We start from the raw sequence: 22,402 nt of genomic DNA on the forward strand, positions 1-22,402 counted from the left end.
GTTTGCATTGATTGTATGTGAATTCCTAGAAGGAGATGGTTAGATCATGATGTCATGTTTAGGTTCCCAATTTTGTAGTTGGAACTTTGACAATGATATTATTTGGTTCTTTTGGTATTGAGGATATTGTTTTGATCTTCATCGTTATGCAAGTGTTGCATTTGAGATTTAGAATGGATTGATTGGTTATAGGTGCTCATGGATACTTGGAAACTTAGGTGATTCTAGTGTTCTCTTGTGTTTATAGACTAGTGTTGAGATGGTTGATGGTTTTAGTAGGAAGAAAAAGGATCTTTCATCTGGTATGAACTTGAGAGGAGATTTTTCTTGAAGTGAGCCATGATGACTTGGATTCTTGGAGGAGCATTCTCATTCCCCACTCTTTCTCTACTTGATGGTTTATCACTTGAGAGGTATTACCCATTGTTCCTTTCAGGTGTATCATGTTTTATGCTTTATCTTTCATAGATATGGATCTTGAGCTATGGATAGATGGATAGTTTAAAGGATATATTTTGAGAGATATTGAGCATGGTTATCTATTTGTGTGCATGAGTTGATATTATGATGTAATTTTTGGATCTTAGGAGATGGTTCACTGGGCCGATTTCATTTAATAAGAATGGTTTTATGTTCGCATTGGTTTTGTGACACATGGATTTACAATACCACTTGGTTGTATTTGTGAGATTGTGTCTATATATATAAAAAAAACATGTTTAGTGGTTAAGGTTGGTTGGGTGAGTGGGTTGCCATAGTAATGAGTTTTTCTAAGGAGTGTATATATGAATTATTGTATGGGATATGCAGATTCATGCTTAGACACATGGAGGATGCATGAGAGAGGCTTGATGTTCTATAAGTATTCATTACAACTCTTTAAGAATTTTATATTGCTTTATTGTTGAATAATAGATGGAATATGGATTCTTTTGGAGGCTAGGTTTTCCCTCGTAAGGGATTTCCCAAGGTATGTCTTGTCTAATTGATTTACGCATAATGGTTATTTTGTAAGATTGTATGCATGTTTTTCTCTCATGGGTTTTTGTAGGAAATGAACTAAATGAATTGGAAGCATTATTTCTTAATAGAAGTGAGCTAAATACCACCAATAAATGCAAAGGAAATAAGTAATATGAGTTATGGCATCATTCCACTAGGATATTCAGTCCTTCCCATACATAGGGCAAAGCTCTAAATTTTTGACACATTGAATGTGAGTTTAAGTGGTCTTGTGATTGAGCACTAATATGTTTAGAAAATACCATCTTCATAGCATTGGGCTTAGCAACTTGCTAGTAAATATGCAATTATAACGATAAATGGTCTAGAAAGATAATGTCTAACAAAAGATTGACCAACATGGAATATAAGTTGGTAAAGGAGAAAAAGACTAGGTTGAATCATAACACAATCCTGCCTCTTTAATACTCTATCAAGCTTCATAAATTATTCTAGGTATGCCATACCATATGATTTTGGCAATGACCAATATTAGGATCAAAGAGCCCTTATTTATTACGTATGAAGAACTTGAGCCTCTCTTTCACCAGTTGTTCAATGCATAGGCAAGGCCCTACATTTATCACAAACCATTTCAATCATGTTGAAATATTTGCATTGAGCCCAAGTGGTAGTTTGCATTGAATTGACGATCCATCTCCAAAGGGAAGATTTCTTAACAACATCATTTGAAGAATAAACATTAACAATCCTCAAAGAATGATTACTAATATTAATGAATGCCTATAGTGCTTAGAGTTAAAATATGGTGTCTCAACTTTGCATTTACATAAGGTTACTCTTTATAGTAAGTTTACATTTTAGCGCAATTGGTCCAAAATTTTCCCCAGAGCTACAAAATAGCTAAATAAGCATGCCAATAAATTTTCATTACAAGATCATGTCTAGATTTAATAATAAAGTTTCCATTTTAAAAGTTGTGAACAAAAGTTTTGAAGTCAATTTTGAAGGACTTAGAGGCTCCAAAATGGATTGAAAGTGGCCATAATTGGCAAAGAAAATTATAGATTGATAGAACACTTCATAAGATTTTAGACGCTTCAAATAGTTTATCAATCAAACACTTGGTTCAAAAGTTATGGCCTCTAGAAGTTGGGTCTCCTAAAATAGAAAATATAAAAATGTGTTGGACACATAAACAAGTTGAAAAAGGGAGTTAAATGTTTTGATGTGTGTTTTGACACATCATAGGGCATCTTGGATTGGAGATAAGTTGGGCACCACTTTTTGGGTGGTTTTAGCTTATGGTTTTCTAATACCGTTTAACAGTTTCATGTATTGTATCTCTTATATATTAAGTGTGTGAGATGAAGGTAATGTGTAAGAGTCATATAACTATTGAGTTACCTCTAGATCTCTGGTTGGTGACACACTTGTGAAAAGATTGCTCTGTAAGTATATTATATTCTATTATTGATTTTTGAATAATATATTGGGCGGCTTTTAGAGTGTGGGGTTTTTCTCCCAAAATGGATTTCCCCACACAAATCATCGTGTTATGGCATGCATGCTTCTTTTTGTTAACTTTTTGTAATAGTTGTAAAGATCTAAAAAGTTTTTCCATCACCCTCCTTTCAAGATTACTGTAGTAAGTTGTTCTGCAACCTTAACTTCCTTACACTTAGGTAGTGGGGTTACAACCTATGTGAGCTAATTGTTGATGCCATGTAGGAGATAAGAATGGTGACAACCCCACCCAACTTGTTTCATGACGACTACACAAAATATTGTTGAAAAACATAACATTCAATTCAAAAGAAAAAAAGTATAATCTTTAAGCTCTTGTAAGTAAAGAAATTCCAAATCTAGGAATTGTAAATAAACATCATGAATAGAGTATTTCTATGGGAAGTTTGTCAAACCCTAGACATTATAGGAAATGCTAAGAGATGTCTTATTATCAAACTTGTCTCTAGAATGAAATCACTATTATGCAAACTAGCTTCATGAGCATCAAAACTTCTTATCTAGAAGTGAAGAGGTACATGTTGCCATTTGGGTGACACAAATTCTCCTTCCTCAATTTGCTTAGAGGGCTACAAGACCTCTACCTAACAGGAGGAGGAGAAGTATGTTAGACATCAATGATAATCAATTGAGGAAAGGCCAACATCACAAATGAGGTCCAAATCATTTTCATTTGACTAGAAGTCCCCCTTAAGGAGGAAGGTACAAATTTACTTATTTATAATAGATGTTATAAGGTTGATATAAAGGACTTGTTGGATATATTTGGTTTGGCCAACTTGAATATCCATTGAGTCATGAAGGTTTTGTGATAGGTCTACCTTGACACAAAATTATTGTTAAGGATGATTTGAATAGAATTGTTCTAGTTCAACACACACAATTGTATCTATAGAAGAGGCTATTTAGCTCAAAAAGATTCATCATGGTAGGGATAGACCAAAAAACTTAAATTAGGACCTTAAAAGACTTGTCATCCAAGATGACAAATTCTTGTATCTAGGGTTTGAAAACTAGCAATGAGAGATGGACAAGCTAGGGGCCACAATTGAGCACCTCCTCAGTATGATTTTTTCTAAGAAAGAAAGAAAGAAAAAACTTTGGTAAGATTTTGCATCATAACAAGGTGGATCCTATGTGGGGTCCAAGCCCTGCCTACCTAGTCTTTAAGTGTACTTTTGGGGGAGACCCTACCCACAAAATAACCAATAGAAGTAAAATATTCTAATTAACGACATACATTATCAAATTCTAAAATGAGAGGAATAACAATCCGATGCTGTCTTAAAAGACATACCTCATAAAACACCTTGAATACAAATTTCTAGAACCGTTTGAGTAAGGGTGTCATTTCTTTTCACCATCAAACCTTCAACTTCGATAGTAGGTATTAAAGAATGAAAAGTTGAAGCATCTAGAGTGGATAAGAAACATCCATAGGGTTAATAATGGAAAGAGCATTAAAATATATGTAAGTAAAACACAAACTCCCGCTCTATAGAATAATGTGACAATAACAAGAATGCATGCCAAAAAAACCCTAAAGGAGCAAATAATTTCCACTCATTTTCTTGCTAAAATAATTTCGTTTAATTCAAATTTTTTTAATAAGAGGAACAAATTCATTTTCCATGTAGCATTGCCGTGATCATTTGGGCTCAAATATTCTTCAATGTGTTTTATAGCCTTCAAACATTTTATGAAGAAAGGGACAAAGTCTAGCAAAAGAAATGTCGCTACCAAATCAATTGATGGGAACCAGGCGAATAAAAGTTTGTGCTAATTTCTGTGCACACAAGTTAATTTTCAGTGATAAATATAAGATGGTGATTTTTTGGGTGGGATAACTTGATGATTTGAGCAACAGAAGCTAACTGGCAATGAATTGTGCAAAAATGGCAATGGGTTTGAATGCCATCATTATCCTCAACATTTTACTCATCATCATACTCTTTCAGCCTGCATTCAGCATTGAGCATCTGCTGGCACACAAATTCAATGGCTCTCCAAAAGAATACATTGAAGTGAGCAAGCCTTTATTCCAGCATCCTCCTCGCAAGAAGCCCTGCTCTGTACAGGTTCTCAAACATGATTTTGGCAACACCTATGGTCAACCACCTGTGAAAGTTCCTTACAACCCACCTACAAAGTGCCCTCACAATTGGGACAAAGTGGTTCTTCAATGGAGGGCCACTTGCAAAGGGGAACAATATGACAGAATTGCTGGAGTATGGCTGAGTGGTGCCGAGATACTTAGAACAAGCACTGCTGAGCCTACTGAATCGGGGATTGTTTGGGAAGTTAACAAAGATATAACCAGGTACACTTCATTGCTTAAAAAGCCTCAGTTTCTTGCAGTCATGTTAGAAAATTTGGTTGATAGCACCTTCACTGGTATTTACCACGTCACTATTAGTTTCCATTATTATCAAATTGACGATGCCCAAATGCAACCATCCCATGAACCAGCGGATCTGGTGCTACCCATCTCAAATCCGTTTGGCAATGGGGGGCACTGGTTTAAGCTACAGAACACCTACGATGTCCAGTCACAGGAATTGAATATACCATCAAATGTTTATAGGGCTGTTATTGAAATCTATGTGTCTGCTCATGTGAATGATGAGTTTTGGTACTCAAATCCCCCCGATGCTTACATAGAGATCAACAATTTGACCACCAAGAGGGGCAATGGAGCATTTAGAGAAATTGTGGGTTTTATAGATGGGGTTGTTGTGGGGGCTGTATGGCCTTTTCCTGTTGTGTTTACAGGGGGCATCAATCCTCTCTTTTGGGCACCTGTTGTGGGCATTGGGGCTTTCGATCTTCCAACATATGACCTTGAGGTTACCCCCTTTGTAGGGCAGTTGTTGGATGGGGAACATCACACTTTTGGCCTTGGAGTAACTGATGCTATTGCTGCTTGGTTTGTGGATGCAAATTTGCACCTGTGGTTGGATGAGAAGAGCACAAAGACTAAGGGGATGTTGATGGATTATGAAGCACCTTCTTTCCAACCTATTTTAGTATCAAATTTTGAAGGTTTGGACGGGTCATTTGAGACACATGGTGAGAGAAAGATAGCTTTCTCTGGATGGGTGGAATCAACAAAGGGGAACTTGACAACTCACGTCTCTCAAACATTTAAATATTCTAATGTGATTACTTATGAAAACAAGGGGGAGGATAAAAAGGTGAGATTGAAAATACAGACAAACAGGAAGCTAACAATTGAGACACCTTCAGAATTAGTATTGTCTCATAAGATGTCAAGATTATATCCTTTCTTTATGAATTCCGTTTCATTGGACAAAGAGAACGGTACCTATCTTGCAACAACAAACATTTCTCATGCATTCATTGAGGAGACATCCAATTCTTTACCCAGTGGTACCTCATTCACCTCTCTAAACAATTCTCAATATGCACAGGGCTCAATGCTCGTTAAGGATCATTCTGTACTTAGTGGGACGGCAAGCACCCAGCAGATATACAAGTACAGGGGAAGACATGGATGCTATTTCCGAACTCTCAACGTCAAGGATTATAAATTCATCAAAGACTATTCTGATAACTTTTGTAACTACTATTCATAGTCTTGTGATCACTTGTTCACTGCAGTGAATTGGTCATGTTTTCTTATAATTTCCACTGGTGCTAAGTGATTACTCTTTTGGTGGACCAATCTTTCGGAAGATAACAACTGACCTTTCTGTATTATTATATTTGCATTTTTCCTGCTATAAATAAATGGAATCAAAAGTGGTGATTACAGATCCATTTTAGTGTTCTCACCTTCAATTATAATGGGATTGTGGTCTGATCTTTTATTCTATTACTCTATATAGGGTAGTACATTGTGGAACTGTGGAACAAACTATTGGTAACTATGTCCATATGATTTCTTTTCAACTATTTACTCTTCAGGTCACTGTCTCTTATTCATTGTACGTGCATTATAAAGAAAATAATGACTGTCAAATTCCTTATAACTTGTAAGCCAGGGTTTTGTTTTAACTTTTGTTGATGTAGTTTGTACTGAGTCTCATAAGAATGATAAAAATTTCTAGATGCTATTTTTTTTTTTCTCAAATGTAAATTTGAGGTAGAAAGGTTGTAAGCCTACTAGGATTACGATTGGATCTGTTGAGATGTATATGCTGGGACTCTGGGGAGTTTTCAATGGGGGTGTTGAAGAAACCTATCCAAAACATGCATAAAAAATGCAACTATGTGATCGATTCTAATCAGGTTCTGGAGGTCCAGAGTTAGCCACAGGATGGCAATGGGCTATTTTGCATCTGCTAGAACTTGTAAGCTCATTGATGATCACATCCAAGCTCATGTAGAAAATGAGGAGGAAACTACTAAAGGCACACTGAAATCAATAATTCTTCTTTAAAGAGAGCAGTGCCAATCTGCACAGGCATAATAGTTGTCATTCAATTGAGGGCAGAATACCTGCTGAGAGTATCTTAATCTCCATGGATACCCTACGTATTAGTGGCGAGATATGAATTGCCTGACCCAATCAGGCAACACTAGTTACAGAGAAGGATCACAAAGCTGCTTATATGATGCAGGGGCATCAACCTCTCTTCCTTTTTGTGTCTTTTGTTTGGTTTAAGTTCTTTGCTTTCAATTTTGGCTTGTTGGGATGTTTGGACCAGTTTTTGTGCTGTCTTCTCTTACCCGTTCTTTTCCCTTAGTCAACATGGTTCCAAAACAAATCAGTTGGCATGTTTTAGTCGGGGTTTCCTTGTTCCCAGTCAGTTCAATTGTTACATTTCACCTATCAATCCTTCCTCTTTGGTGGCAGTGGGCAGTTATGGAAGCTGGGTGGAATGGTTCAGATTAGGAAGAACTGATTTGGAGAGAGTCTTGGATTGGGGAAAACACAGGAGAATGGGACACACGCAAAGCAAGTTTTTGTGAGAGTTAAAGTGTGAAACAGGGAACATCGATTAGGAGGGAGAAAGTGATCGAAGCAGACAAGAATGTCATTGAGGATTGGCAAGAAAGTGCGACCGAAATCGTTGGCTTACGCAGTCAGAAAATAGGTTGCACAAAACAAATGTTACTTGTAATCTTTACTTAATACATATGGGGCAAAGATTGAATATTTTCATTCTGTTGTTTTGGTTTGTTGATTGGTATCTCACTAGGTAAAGAATTTGATGTGTTGTGCTGTTCTGCTTATTTGTCTTGAAGTTCGTGTCACATGGGACAGTTCCTGTCACTGTTTGAAGTGTCTGTAACCTTTTTGAACAGAGAGGTAGAGGGTTTGTTTTGTTTTTATGGAGGTAAGTTTCTTTCTTGGTGCGTTGCTATTATCTTGGTATTAGAGCCATAAGAGATTGGGAACATGTGGGATTGGTCAGAATGCCACCAAGAAGAATGCACAGAGGAGGTGCTACAGGAGGTGGTCGAAGAGGCTGTTATGAAGGGATTCTTGAGATGTTGCAGAGTATTACGACGAGATTGAATGCCATGGAGTAGGCCTAGAGGAGAGTAGTAGCAGATGATGTTAGTGATGTTGAGAAAGAAGAGGAGCCTTAGGTGGTTGATGATGCTCTAGCAAAACCGGAAGGAGTGGAAGAGAGATTAATAAAAGTAGTCATGAGTGTTGGAGCCAAGCCGAAGCTAGAAGTTCCCACCTATTTTGGAAGCCTCAATGGAGAGGAACTCATTGATCGGATCAATGATCTTGACACGTACTTTGAGTACCAAGAGGTTGCAAAAGAAAGAAGAGTCAAGTTTGCCTGTACAAGGCTTAAAGGCCACACAATGTGGTGGGATTATGTTCTGTCAGAAAGACAAAAGAAGAATAAGGAAAAGATCAATTCTTGGGATAGAATGGTTGCCAAACTGAAAACAAAGTTCCTTCTCGAAGATAATTAAACAAATCTTTTCAAAATATTGCAAAATATTAAACAAAAGGATATGTCATGAAAGAATATATGGAAGAGTTCTACAAATTGGTGATCCGATCAGGCCATAGTGAAGAGGATATGGAAAAGGTAGCAAGATACCTTAATGTTTGAAACATAGTTTGCAGGATGAATTGAGTCTAGTGTCCTGTAGATCTCTTGAAGAAGCCTATCAGTTTTCCATTAAGGTAGAGTAAAAGCTTGTGAGGAAGCAAAACCAGCAAGGAAGAAATAGAGGAAGAGGATAGCAGGCTGGTAGAGGACAGCAACACCGTCAAGATGAAGGGGCAAGAAGTTCCAGTGGACCAGCCAATCAAGAAAGAGGAGGCAATCTAAACAAAGGAGGAAGATCATTTGGTAGAGGTGGTTATCAAGGAAGAGGAAGAGGTTTTGCTGGTAAATGTTTTAAGTGTAATTAGTATGTTGGTCATAAAAGCTGGGAGTGTCCTAAGTTCTCAAGAGAAGGTCACACAAGGCCTGAAAGAAGCAGCCAGATTGTGCAAGCAGACCAAGAAAGTGTGGGATCACCTTCTCATCATAATGAAGAACCCGAGTTAGGAGAATCTTTGCTGTTCAAAAGAATGTTGTTAAAGCCACCCAAAGAGAGTCAAAAACCAGTACAAAGAAGAGCTTTATTCAAAACAAGGTGCAAGGTGAAAGGTAAGTGCTGCAAACTCATAATAGACAACGAAAGTACTGATAATCTTGTGGCTATGTGATGCAGGAGCATCGACAATAAGGTTACAGGTGCAAGACGAGGATGAAGAAACACAAAGGATAGAGGGCCGAGAAAGAAGATGTAAAGACGAAGGAGCAAGGATCAAGTGACAAAGATGAAAATTATAAATAATTGTTAAAGAGGGAGTGTGAGAGAATAATTCATATTTGCAGTGTTAATGGATTATATGATGGAGGAATATGATAATGTAGACAAATTCTAGAAGTCTACGTATGAATGGGAGATGGAGAGAATTTAGTGATAACAGGGATGAAGATTGTTGAGAAGATCATGGAGAAGTTATGGAGAGAAGATAGGAGATGGTTAGGGAGATATTGTAGGAAATAGTTAGAACTAACTTCCAATTATAATGTATTTGTTTGGTCACCTCACATTATATGAAGGGACCATTTGTAAAATATTGAATAGGGACAGGAGGATGATTTAATTATTATAATTTCTTCTAAGGGGGGGTATTGGAGTATGCTCCCGATCCCTTGCTTCAAATTTTTATGTGTTTTATTCTGCTGCATACTTTGGTTCCATCACTATGATGAAGGGATTCTCAAGATGTTGCTGAACATTACGACAAGATTGGATGCCATGGAGCAGGCCCAGAGGAGAGGAGTATTGGTAGATGATGCTAGTGATGTTGAGGAAGAAGAGGAGCCTCAGGCGGTTGATGATGCTCTAGCAGAACTAGAAGGAGTGGAAGAGAGATTAATAAAAGTAGTCATGAGTGTTGGAGCCAAGACAAAGGTAGAAGTTCCCACTTATTCTGGAGGCCTCAATGGAGAGGAACCCATTGATTGGATCAATGATCTTGACAAGTACTTTGAGTATGAAGGGGTTGTAGAAGAAAGAAGAGTCAAGTTTGCCTTTACAAGGCTTAAAGGCTACACTGCTATGTGGTGTGATTATGTTCAGTCAGAAAGACGAAAGAAGAAAAAGGAGAAGATTAATTCTTGGGATAGGATGGTTGCCAAACTGAAAGCAAAGTTCCTTCTTAGAGATTATCAAAAAAATATATTCAAAAGATTGCAAAATCTTAAACAAAAGGATATGTCAGTGAAAGAATATACGGAAGAGTTCTACAAATTGGCGATCCAATCAGGCCATAGTGAAGAGGATATGGAAAAGGTAGCAAGATAACTTAATGGTTTGAAATTTAGTTTGCAGGATGAATTGAGTCTAGTGTCCGCTAGATGTCTTGAAGAAACCTATCAGTTGGTCATTAAGGTAGAGGAGAAGCTTGTGAGGAAGCAAAACCAGCAAGGAAGAAATAGAGGAAGAGGATGTAGAGGAAGAGGACAGTAGTTTGGTAGAAGACAACAACCTCATCAAGATGAAGGGGCAAGTAGTTCCAGTGGACCAGCCAATCAAAAAAGAGGAGGCCATCAAAACAAAGGAGGAAGATCATTTGGTAGATATGGTTATCAAGTAAGAGGAAGAGGTTTTGCTAGTAAATGTTTTAAGTGCAATCGGTATGCTGGTCATTAAAGCTGGGAGTGTCCTAAGTTCTCAAGAGATCACACAAGGCCTAAAAGAAACAATCAAATTGTGCAAGTAGACCAAGAAAGTGTGGGATCTCCTTCTCATCATAACAAAGAACTTGAGATAGGAGAATCTTTGTTGTTCAAAAGAGTGCTTTTAAGCCACCCAAGGAGAGTCAAGAACTGGTACTAAGAAGAGCTTTATTCAAAACAAGGTACAAGGCGAAAGGTAAGTGCTGCAAACTCATAATAGACAGTGGAAGTATTGATAATCTTGTGGCTAGTGACATGGTGAATAAACTAGGCTCGAAGAGAACTAAACATGCCACCCTTTACAAAGTTGCTTGGCTACAAAAGGGGCATCAATTGTTGGTAGATGAGCAGGCCTTAGTGGAACTTCAAATAGGTAGATATAAGTTTAGTGTAATGTGTGATATCATACCCATGGATGTGTGTCGTGTTGCTTGGTAGACCTTGGTAGTTTGACCAAAAAGTCATACATGATGGAAGGAATAACACTTTGGAGAAGGATGGTTTCAAGCATAGCTTGTTACCTTTGCAAGAACAAGAAGAGTGTAGCAATAGCAACAAAAGCAGCAAGGTTGTCTTAGTGAGTGGAAAAGAGTTTCTACATGACATGAAGGATGAAGAAATTGGATTTGCTTTGGTACTCAAGCCCAAGTCTATACTCACCTTTACAAAGTTGGATGGATTACCTACTGAGATACAAGATATATTGAAAGAACACATGGACATTGTGATAGCAGATTTACGTAATGAGTTGCCACCCATGAGGTGTTAGTTACCATATTAATTTGATTCCAGGAGCTAGCTTTCCAAACAAGGCTAAATACAAATCGACTCCTAAGGAGAGTGAGGAGATTAGGAAGCAGGTTGAAGAACTACTTGAGAAAGGGTTGATAAGAGAGAGCCTCAGCCCTTGTGCCATTCCTACAGTCCTAGTACCTAAGAAGGAAGGTGAATGGAGAATGTGCACTGATTGCAGGGCCATTAATAAGATTAACATCAGATATAGGTTCCCTATCTTAAGAATGGATGACTTGATGGATTGTTTAAGTGGTTCTATGTATTTTTCAAAGATTGATTTAAAAAGTGGTTACCATCAGATTAGGATCAGACCTGGGGATGAGTGGAAGACAACATTTAAAATTAGTGATGGACTTTATGAATGGCTGGTTATGCCCTTTGGGCTCACGAATGCACCTAGCACTTTAATGAGACTTATGAATGAAGTCTTAAAACCATTTCTAGGGAAGTTTGTTATAGTATATCTTGACGATATCTTGGTTTTTAGCAGGTCTAAGGACGAGCATCTACAACACTTAAGGCTGGTTATGACAAGGTTGAATGAGAAGTTGCTGATCAATCTGAAAAAGTGTGTTTATGAAGATTGAATTAGTGTATTTGGGCTTTTGTGGTATCTAGGGATGGATTGAAAATGGTTAAGGAGAAGATTCAAGCCATTATTGATTGGCCTACACCAAAGAGTGCATTTGGGGTAAGAAGTTTCCATGGGCATGCCAATTTCTATAGAAAGTTTATTAAGAATTTCAGTCATGTAGTTGCTCCCATACTTGACACAGTTAAAGGTTATAAAAAGCAATTTGTATGGACTCATGAGGCTGAAAGGAGTTTCAGATTTCTCAAACAAAAGGTAACCGGGCAGCCTATACTTGCATTACCTAATTTCAACAAATTATTCCAGGTTGAATGTGGCGCTAGCGGCTTAGCAATAGGGGCTGTTCTTAGTCAAGAAGGAAAACCAGTGGCTTACTTTAGTGAAAAACTAAATGATGCTAAGAAGAAATATTCAGCCTATGACCTTGAATTTTATGCATTGGCTCTATCTTTAAAGAAGTGGAGGCATTATTTGCTTCCCAAGGAGTTTGTTGTCTACATAGATAACCATGCATTGCAGTTCATAAACAACCGACATAAATTAAATTAGAGGCATGCAAAATGGGTGGAATACCTTCAAAGTTTTAACTTTGTGTTGAAACATAAGAGTGGGCAAGCAAATAAGGTTGCTGATGCATTGAGTAGAAGAAGTTTTTTACTACACAAGATACAAGCTAATAGTGTTGGGTTTGATAGTTTGAAGGAGTTATATGTGGATCATCTAGATTTCAAAGATGCATATGAAGCTTGTAGCGGCCCTATCAGCAGAGAAAGAGGACCTTGGATGGATTTTATGCTAAGGAAGGTTTGCTGTTCAAGGGAAGTCGATTGTCTAATACCTAGAGGGTCAATGAGAGAGAATCTCTTGAAGGAGAAGCATTGTGGCAGCCTAGCAAGACATTTTGGACAAGACAAGACTTACCTCCAGTTGAGTACACATTATTATTGGCCAAAAATGCAAGCTGATGTAAAGAGGTATGTGGAGAGATGCAGAGTATGTCAACATCCTCCATTGTGGCCAGAATATGCAGGCTGATTTGTATCCATGCAAAGGTGTTGATGATGAGGTAACGATAGACATGAAGTTGAAAGCCGTTGAGGACCAGCAAGTGATCAGCCTTGCTGTGCTAGACATTGAATGCATTTTAGAGAAACAACTGTTGAAAAAGAGCTGCAGAAAGGAGTATGTCAGATATTTGGTGAGATGGAGGAATCATCCTTTGGAGGATGCCTCTTGGTTGTCTGCATCTGAAATATCTGCTTATGGTCATCCCATTGATGACCTCATGAGCCAGAGTTCATGATTCCTTTTTGTTCTAGGGGGAGCTTGATGCAGGGGCATTGACCTTTCTTCCTTTTTGTGTCTTTTGTTTGGTTTAAGTCCCTTTCTTTCAATTTGGCTTGTTGGGATGTTTGGAGCAGTTTCTGCTCTGCCTTCTCTTACTCGTTCTTTTCCCTTAGTCGAGTTGGCATGTTTTAGTTGGGCTTTCCTTGTTATCAGTAGGTTCAATTGTTACATTTCACCAATCGATCCTTCCTCTCTGGTGGCAATGGGCAGTTATGGAAGTTGGGTGGAATGGTTCAGATTGGGAAGAACCGATTTCAAGAGAGTCTTGGATTAGGGAAAACATAGGAGAACGGGACACACACAAAGCAAGTTTTTGTGAGAGTTAAAGTGTGAAACAGGGAACATCGATTAGGGGGGAGAAAGTGATTGAAGCAGATAAGAATGTCAGTAAGGATTGGCAAGAAAGTTCAACCGGAATTGTTGGCTTACACAATCAGAAAATAGGTTGCACAAAACAAATGTTACGTGTAATCTTTACTTAAGATATATGGGGCAAAGATCAAATGTTTTCCATTCTGTTGTTTTGGTTTGTTGATTGGTATCTCACTAGATAAAGAATTTGATGTGCTGTGCTTTTCTGCTAATTTGCCTTGAAGTTTGTGTCGCATGTACAGTTCCTGTCACTGTTTGAAGTGCCTGTAACCATTTTGGGCAGAGAGATAGAGGGTTTGTTTTGTTTTCTGTGGAGGTAAGTTTCTTTCTTGGTGCATTGCCATTATTATAACATCACAAATAAACATTTTCTTCCTACCTTTCTGGAATCTACTATAGAACATGTCCATATTGATAATATTGCTTTTTTCAGTATTTAACTGAAAATTACAGTTTATAATCACGTGGAAGTGGACCATGCATCTGAGAAGATAGGACCAATTTGGTTTCAAATTTCAATTTGAATACAAGTGTCCATTCCCAATTGAAAGGAACTTGGGCTCATGATGGATGAAGATATTGAACTAGGATTTAGGTATGTATGGTGCAGACTGCAACATCTCTGACTACTGATTATATGTGTATTAGGAGCAATAATATTGTTATCTGTTTCAATTGCATCACGAATCTGGATTATTATGGTAGTGTCCAGGTGTCATGGTTAAGGCATCCATTCCATATGTATTTGCTTTATATTCATAACAAATCTGTATTATCATAGTATCCTCAAGGTGTCATGGTTAAGGAATCCATTCCATATGCGTTTTCTTTTGTTTCCATAACTTTATGAATTTTGAGTGCAGGTTTATTTTTCCTCATTTCTTTCCCAGTAAAAGTTTTCTCTTCACAATCCTTTGGCCAGATCCTGGGTTCCATGAATTGAGTCTTAGTCCATCTCAAAGATATCCTCAGATGAAATGGACCATTGAACTTTTTGAGTTTTTGAAGATAGAAACATTTGTTATAGCTCATCTCTTTGATGTGCTGTTGTTTATTCTCCCTAACTCCTGATCTGCAATTGAGTCTCCAAATTGCTTACCATAAGCCCATGCTCCTTGTTCTATTTTAATTTTTAGCCATTGTCACAAATAATATTTTGGAAGAGACAAGCGAACCCAAAAGCCATTGCACATAACCTGAATTTTCACAGTAGTTTTCTATCTAGATAAATTATGATAATGGAGCCTTTATGCACCAAGGTATGGACCCTACGGAATCAACATTGAAGTAGGGGAAGGGTGTAAGATTCTCGTAGTTTACACTTAATAAATTGGGTGGTTTGAGATGTTTGCAAGTTGTTTAAAATCTCTAGAACTTATAAGAAGATATTTCTAGAGGAACGCCTTTAGATTAAGAATTGGTGAAGTTTTAGGATTTTGGTATTTCAGGATTTCAAGGTGATCTACACAAAGGTGTGATGAGTGATTGAAAAATGTGGTAAGTATCACGACGTATAGAAGGGCATGAATGAGAAGCTAAAAGTAGACATATAGTATAAAGTTAGGATCTATGACCAATCCAGATATTTGAGATGTTAATATGTCAACAAGTCCTTGACAAAACATGTTAGTAAAGTAAATTTAAGTACATAGAAAGCCAAACTTCAAGATGGATAGGATTGTGGCTTTGGTAGTTATGCAGTTGAGATTCACAATATAGTGCTCACCAATAAGGATGAAGTTTTTTGCACATGCATGCTGCTCTATATTCCTCAAAGTTTTCATTCATACATGTCAATCAATACATGTAACTCGAGAAATGAACAACCCACTTTGCTTTAAAAGGTTATAAGTAGTTTATAATCACATGGAAACAGACCATGCATATGAGAAGATATGACCAATTGGTCACAAGTTCCAATTCAAATAAAATAAATTGCTATTAGATTGGATGTGGTTTTCTTGTGACGGAATATTGTGCCAATTCTTGGACCGAGAAAATTGAAATCATACACTGTAATCCAAAATGTCGATCTAAAAAATCATACATAGTCTTTTCCAGAAACTTATGCACATAACTACATGGACTGTGGAAAGTTCATGCCTAAAATTGAAATCAATTAAATATCACAATTTATTTATTAAGCCATCTCCTGGTGTATCTCTAGTACAAGAGAAAAAGGGTAAAATATTTGAAGTAGGAGCATCTCAATTCAAATAGCAGTAGGTTCATTTTTTCTCTAGCTATTTTTAAGAGGATGAAAGTGCATCTTAATGAGTTCTCTTGAACCAATTATGAATTGGGTCTTAGTCCATCTCAAAAATATTCATGACCATGCAAGTTCTGTGTAGTTTTACAATTCAACTTAAGATTTCATCCTTAGTTGCAACTTTCAGAATATGGCTGTTCTTCCTACAGTTGTTTCATATTTTTACTCGTTGTTATGTCTTGATTAATGACTGCACTGTTGTATTCTGTCCAGCAGTGATTGAATGTTCTAACTGCTCCCAGTAGCCCATTAAATTGTGCTTTGTTCGTGCATGCATGTCTATGCCTGTCCATCTGTAATCTCTTATTAGCTTTAATCCAGTTAGAGAAAAAACAACTATTACTATTTAAGAATGGTCCTTTACTTATAAATCCTTTTAGAAGTTACGTCAACAATATATTTATAGAGTTTTCAAATCAATATAGACGAGTATAGTGCATATCGCATGAATCTCTTGTATACTTAAAATTCATTAGTAATTAGTTAGAATCATCTTCAAACAGAATTAATGGTGATTGATGGGTATGTTTCCATATCAATTAGGGAATGCTACTTTGTTGAAGATACTGGAATATAGAACCTGCATAATATCAACTCAGTGCTCTGTGGGACTTTGTGTTCTTTGGCCTAACATGGCCTATCCAAAAATAACATTGTCATTGAATTTGGAAATTCATTCATAAAATTTCTCACCGTGATATATGAGTGGAAGTTGGGTGGTTTTACATGGGGCAACACACTAGTCACATGGAGACATGCTTTGGATAGCATCTCACTACCATTGGGTTTCTATTTCTTAATTCATTTTCTAATTGTCATTTAATTAGATATATATTTCAATTTGAAATTTGACCATAGGACTTGATTATAGACTGAGTGCTTTGCTTATGTTTGTGTTTGGTTTTGCCATTTTATGGTTTTGCATGTCATTTCAACTCAAATTGTATGATCATTCATCAGCTCATTGCAATAACCCTCAGAGGCTAAATGGCTGCTAAATTTTATAGCTATTCTTCACTAGATTTGACGTTAGTTATTTATTTTTATTGCATATTTACTCATCCTAATGGAACATAAGTATTTCTAGTTTAAAAGGACCACAAGGGATAATGGAACTAGTAAAATGAGTTTATTTTTCCATCAAAGATCCTAGTTTTAGAAGTGAACATAAGAGTTGTGGACTTCTAAGCCAGTTGAAATTTTTCTATTATAAAAATAAACCTTTAAGTTACGTTTGAGTAGGGAACCCAACCTTTCTATTCAATTATAAAATATCTTTATCACATTTAACTAAAGTATATTATTAATAAATGTTCATATTTCATTTAGTTTTCATTTTGCTAAACTTCCTTATGGGTCTTACTCTAGCGAAGTCCTAATAGTTTTCTTAGGAATTCTACTTTACTCTACTTCCTCAATATGCTCATATAAAAAGGAAGCAGGGGCCTTTAACATTTTCTTTTTTGGGTACCCATGACACAATACATGCAAGTTTGAGGCTTGATGTTCATTCTTATTCTTCACCTAATATTTTTTCTCTTAGAAAGAGACAAATTTTCAGCTGGGCTTGGATGCCTCTATAGGACAGGGACTATTCTACAAACATTTGCACCAAAATATGGCACTCTTGCCTTTGTAGTCTTGAAAATCACTTCTACATGACACTTTTCCACTCTAACTATATTGTCTATGCAATTGATGGAACTTTGAAACTTTTAGGGCTTATTAATCAACACATTTTATAGCTTTCCCAAATCCTTACAGCTCCCAAAGTGCCTCCAATCTCCTATTCTTGATCAAAATATCTTCAAGCATTAAAGGGGAAATAATATATGTATTTTTTTAGAAATGCTTATGGATGACACTTTCACAATTTGATTCTAGTGTCTAGCTAGAGAAACATAAACACTATTGTCTTAGATTGAAATTCTAGACCTCTTGTAACAACCCTAAATCTTTTGTTATTGATTTTTGAATCCATGTAGGCATAGAGGTGGAAAAAGGAAGTGGTGTGGCTATTTGGGGCATTGTTGCAATTAATCCCATATTTGGTATATTCTAACCATCAACAAGGCAATGGAAATAATGGATGTGTGTCATCTTATGAGGGGTGTTTGTTGTGTGCACAACAATGGTGGTTAGAAAATCAAATGCTAGACGGTGAAACTATCACAAGTGGTGTATGTAATGTGACGGGGGCAAAAGGAATGTGGAAGTGATGACAAAAGGTTGTGCAAGTGGGTGAAAAGGCTTCCCATTTGACTATGGTGAGGATAAAAGGGGTTTGTAAATTTGGGAGGTTATGGAGAGGGAAAGGGGTTTCTATTGATTTGCAAGTGGAGAGGATAAAGGAATGGTTGTGGGAAACTATAGGGATTCCATGGTTTTAATGTTCAAACATGTTCTATATTCTATAGTATTCAACTTTAGCTACTTGTTCTTGCTTTGTAATGGCTTCCTGCATATCACCTTTATGTTGTATGAAGGGGATACTAAGTTTTCTAATTTAAGAGTGAAGAATGATTGGAGAGAAAAGTGAGGTTATAAGTGAACCTATATTAAGTTTTCAAGCAAATGACCATTGAAATTATGTTAAGATTTTGTGCTTGAATGAACAAGAAACTTTTTTTTTGAAATTTGAACTTGTACACATATACTAGAAAGCATAGGGGATCTGGATAGTGGCACCCATGGGTGCAAGAGTCTTTCCATAGGAACATTTCCAAGTTTTTCAAGGTGTTAGGGGATAGGTTACTAAGAGATGGGGGACTTGTAGTATCCTTCTATGGTAACAAGGAAGAAACATGTTAAAGTACAATAAATACATAAATAAATAAACAAATAAAAACATTGGATGTGTTAGGAAAGGTGTCTTAACCTTGCTCCTAATGTTGAATATATGAAGAATGCAACTTGCACACTTTGAAACACAATTTTTTTTTTTTTTTTTGGCTATTGACTTTGTTTTTGGGTAAAATAAATTTTTTGGGTTGTTCAAGATCATTTTTAGGGATACTTGTTATATAGATCATTTTGAGCTCTACAATTAAAAAAATAAGTTCCAATGATCTTTTAGATCAAAAGTTATGGCCTCTAGAAGTTTTTTTCTTTTGCATTAGAAATGAAAAATGAGGACATAGAAAAGAGCTATAAAAAGGAGTTACATGTATTGACCAACTTATGATGCATGCTATGACATATCACAAGACATCTTTGAATGAAGATAATGAAGCCAAAATGGAATGTTTGATTTGATGAATAGTCTATAACACATTTATGATAAATGGAAGAACTATGTTTTTTTAAGCCTATGAACTCATCTTGGGGTTTAGGTGGTTTTTAACTAGGTATTTGAGTGTCACTTTTTTGAGTGGTTTTAGCTCATGGTTTTATAGTAACCATTTGATGGTTTTATGTACTACTTTTATATACAAGATGTTTGAGATGGAGGTATTAGAATAATGAGTTTGCAGGTATTATTGTGTTGTTGGAATTACATTACTCTTGTCTGAGATTAGTTTAGGAAGCATTTTTGCATACCTTTCTTTCTTTCAACATAATGTTCTTGAAATTTGTAAATGATATGTAAAAAAGAAACGAGTATTTAGCTCTTCATTAACATGCAAGTACCTATTTTTACAATACACTATAACAAAGAGATGTAGTTATTCTATTAAAATAAAAAAATCCTATAAAACATAACATAATGCAATTCATAACTAAAATACTAAACCTAAATGGAAATATTACACATATATGAAAAACAATCCATAAAAACAAATACCAACATACAATAATATACCAAATAATTATGGAAACAAACATTAGTGGAAATGAAATATGTAAGGTAAGGCCTATTTCCTTTGCAATTCTATTTGCACTTATTACACTCATTTTGGATATTGATATTGTACACACACACACATTGGTATAAAAACAATACAACCAAAATTTCTTTTTATGACACTTAGATACTAAGGGTTGCACCACTAACATTGTGAATTATGCTCGCTCAATATTTTGTACGTGTAATCAAAATTAGGACACACCACTGAAAACAAGAAAAGTGATAATAAAATCAAGTACCAATGTTATTATGTAGAAGACAACCTAACAAAATGTCAATGTTATTATTTATGACGACTACAATTGTTCTAATAGTCTCAAGACTCAATCTACAATCAAATACATTTGATATAAAAATTTTGATTCAAAGTTTGATTCGCAATAACTTTATGTAGCAAATAAATAGTCAATTATTTAATCTTTCAATTAAAACATAAAAGATAACAAATAACAAATAAATCAGCACAAATTCTCATAAGCCTCAAAATAAGAGAGTAGTCAATTATAAATTATATAACCAACTAATCGAATACTAATAAGACAAATCCACTATTTAACCACAAATTTCATTTTACAAGCTTTAATCTCAAACCAAGGAGCAAGGAAAGAATTACATGTTTTCTATTTTATAATTATAGTTTTAGATATGTTGTGACACATACCATTAATTCTACATTAATTTCAACTACCACATTTTTATTCATCATACTCTAAAGTACAATACACAATGTTATTATAGGTATTCTCTTGTCACTAACTTAGGGATATTGATGCCTACTACATTTTTTCATCTCAAAATTAGTTATGTATGATTATACAAAACAATCCAAATTTTGGATTAAAACATCAAATACTCAAAGATTGCATCTTGTCAAAATATGTTTATAATACAATTATAGCTATTCTATACTAATATATTTAAAATTGTAATTATTAATTCTGTCGTAAAGTTATAGTGTTAACCTTGTCATTTTATTATATGCAAGAACTACTTCACCAGAATGAACAAATCTATGTATTAGAATATAATCACTTAATACAATCCATTAGTACACAATGAATATATAATAACCATATATAATGATATTGCATCACTTAGAGATATAACATTAGTCCACTAAATTGATTCTAATTAGAAATATGAAAATCAACGACTTGGTCATATAGAGATCCCACACAAGTTGGGCAAGCGTGGGCTTAATATGAGCCTACAAATGTTAAGTAATTCAAGGGGACACAAGAAGTAATTGAACAAAGAATTACTATTTATTTGTATTTCATACATTGCTCAAGAGTGTAAGAATTAAGGTGATACATAATCAAATATAATTTAATAATTGTGTAAAATAATTGTATGAAATAATAAATATCAATAGGAGAAACGAGGGGCTGCCATCATTCACAATGGCTTGTGAGTTATAAATTAAAACAATGAACAAGAGAAGACATCATAATAAATAATATAAGTTTAAGTAACTAGACTTAAAACTTAAATACTTTTGTGATTGAAAATATGATTAGAGGATATTTACAAAAGTATATAGATATATCTTTTGTGTAAAGACTATTATTACAACCATTCAAGTTAACTTCTATAAAAATTATGAAAGAAAGTGAATTATTTGACAAAATACTTCATGAAATATATATCTTATATGAAAGTGTGTAAGTTTGTTTGACTAAATGTTTCAAAAAAGTTTCAAGTGTTAGGAGGCATAATAATTGTTGGATGAAACACCTTTAAGAATAATGGTCATGTCGAATGCCATGAAAGTGATAAATATGAAATGAATACGTATAAATGAATTCATAAACCTCTCAATTTTTTAAATAAAACTCTAAACCTTCAAGACCTTTTTATTGATGCAAACAAATTAATCTCATTTTGCAAAAAGAGGTTGTACTCACATAATTATAGTCTAGAGTAAAATTGTCATAACTTATCCAAAACATAATACTTTTCTGACTTCAAGTATGAAATGAAAATACGAATTATTTTTTATAAAATCTAGAGATATTTTTGAAAAATTCATAATATATTAACAAAAAAAGGTATAAAGGCTTGCATAATAGTCTACTACAAAGCTGTTATAAAATAATCCTTAAGATTTATTCATAAGAATTATAGACATACAATTTAAAGGTTTTTTCATTACTTAGGTTCGAACAAAATAACTAAAAATTAAGTCAATCTAGTTGATTAGTTAAAAAATTATTGTCAAAACACTATTGCCCTTTATGTCAAACAATAAACTATAATAATATAATTTTAATACAATTTTAGAGATTTAATCATAAAGAATGATAAACATAGTGTTGAGCGATAAATTTAAAGGTTTTTTCAATTACTAAGCTCAAAATAGTATATTAAAAATGCATCAACTCAGATGACCATTTGAAAGTTATTTTTAGAAAATTGATACCCTCTTTCATAATTAAGAAAATATTGCAAAAATAGTTCTACAGATTTGATCATAGACAACGCTAGACATATAATTGCAAGATAAAATTTGAAGA

General features: G+C 35.1%; 1 protein-coding gene across 1 annotated transcript; it reads left to right on the forward strand.

Annotated features, from left to right (window-relative positions):
* The first annotated feature begins 4,145 nt into the window (after positions 1-4,145).
* Positions 4,146-6,270, forward strand: LOC131061684 (peptide-N4-(N-acetyl-beta-glucosaminyl)asparagine amidase A). The gene has a single exon (XM_057995503.2). The coding sequence runs from the start codon at positions 4,371-4,373 to the stop codon at positions 6,084-6,086; it is 1,716 nt and encodes a 571-aa protein (XP_057851486.2). The 5' UTR covers positions 4,146-4,370; the 3' UTR covers positions 6,087-6,270.
* The last annotated feature ends 16,132 nt before the right edge of the window (positions 6,271-22,402 follow it).

This window comes from Cryptomeria japonica, chromosome 8 (genome assembly GCF_030272615.1).
Source record: "Cryptomeria japonica chromosome 8, Sugi_1.0, whole genome shotgun sequence".
Lineage (NCBI taxonomy): Eukaryota > Viridiplantae > Streptophyta > Pinopsida > Cupressales > Cupressaceae > Cryptomeria > Cryptomeria japonica.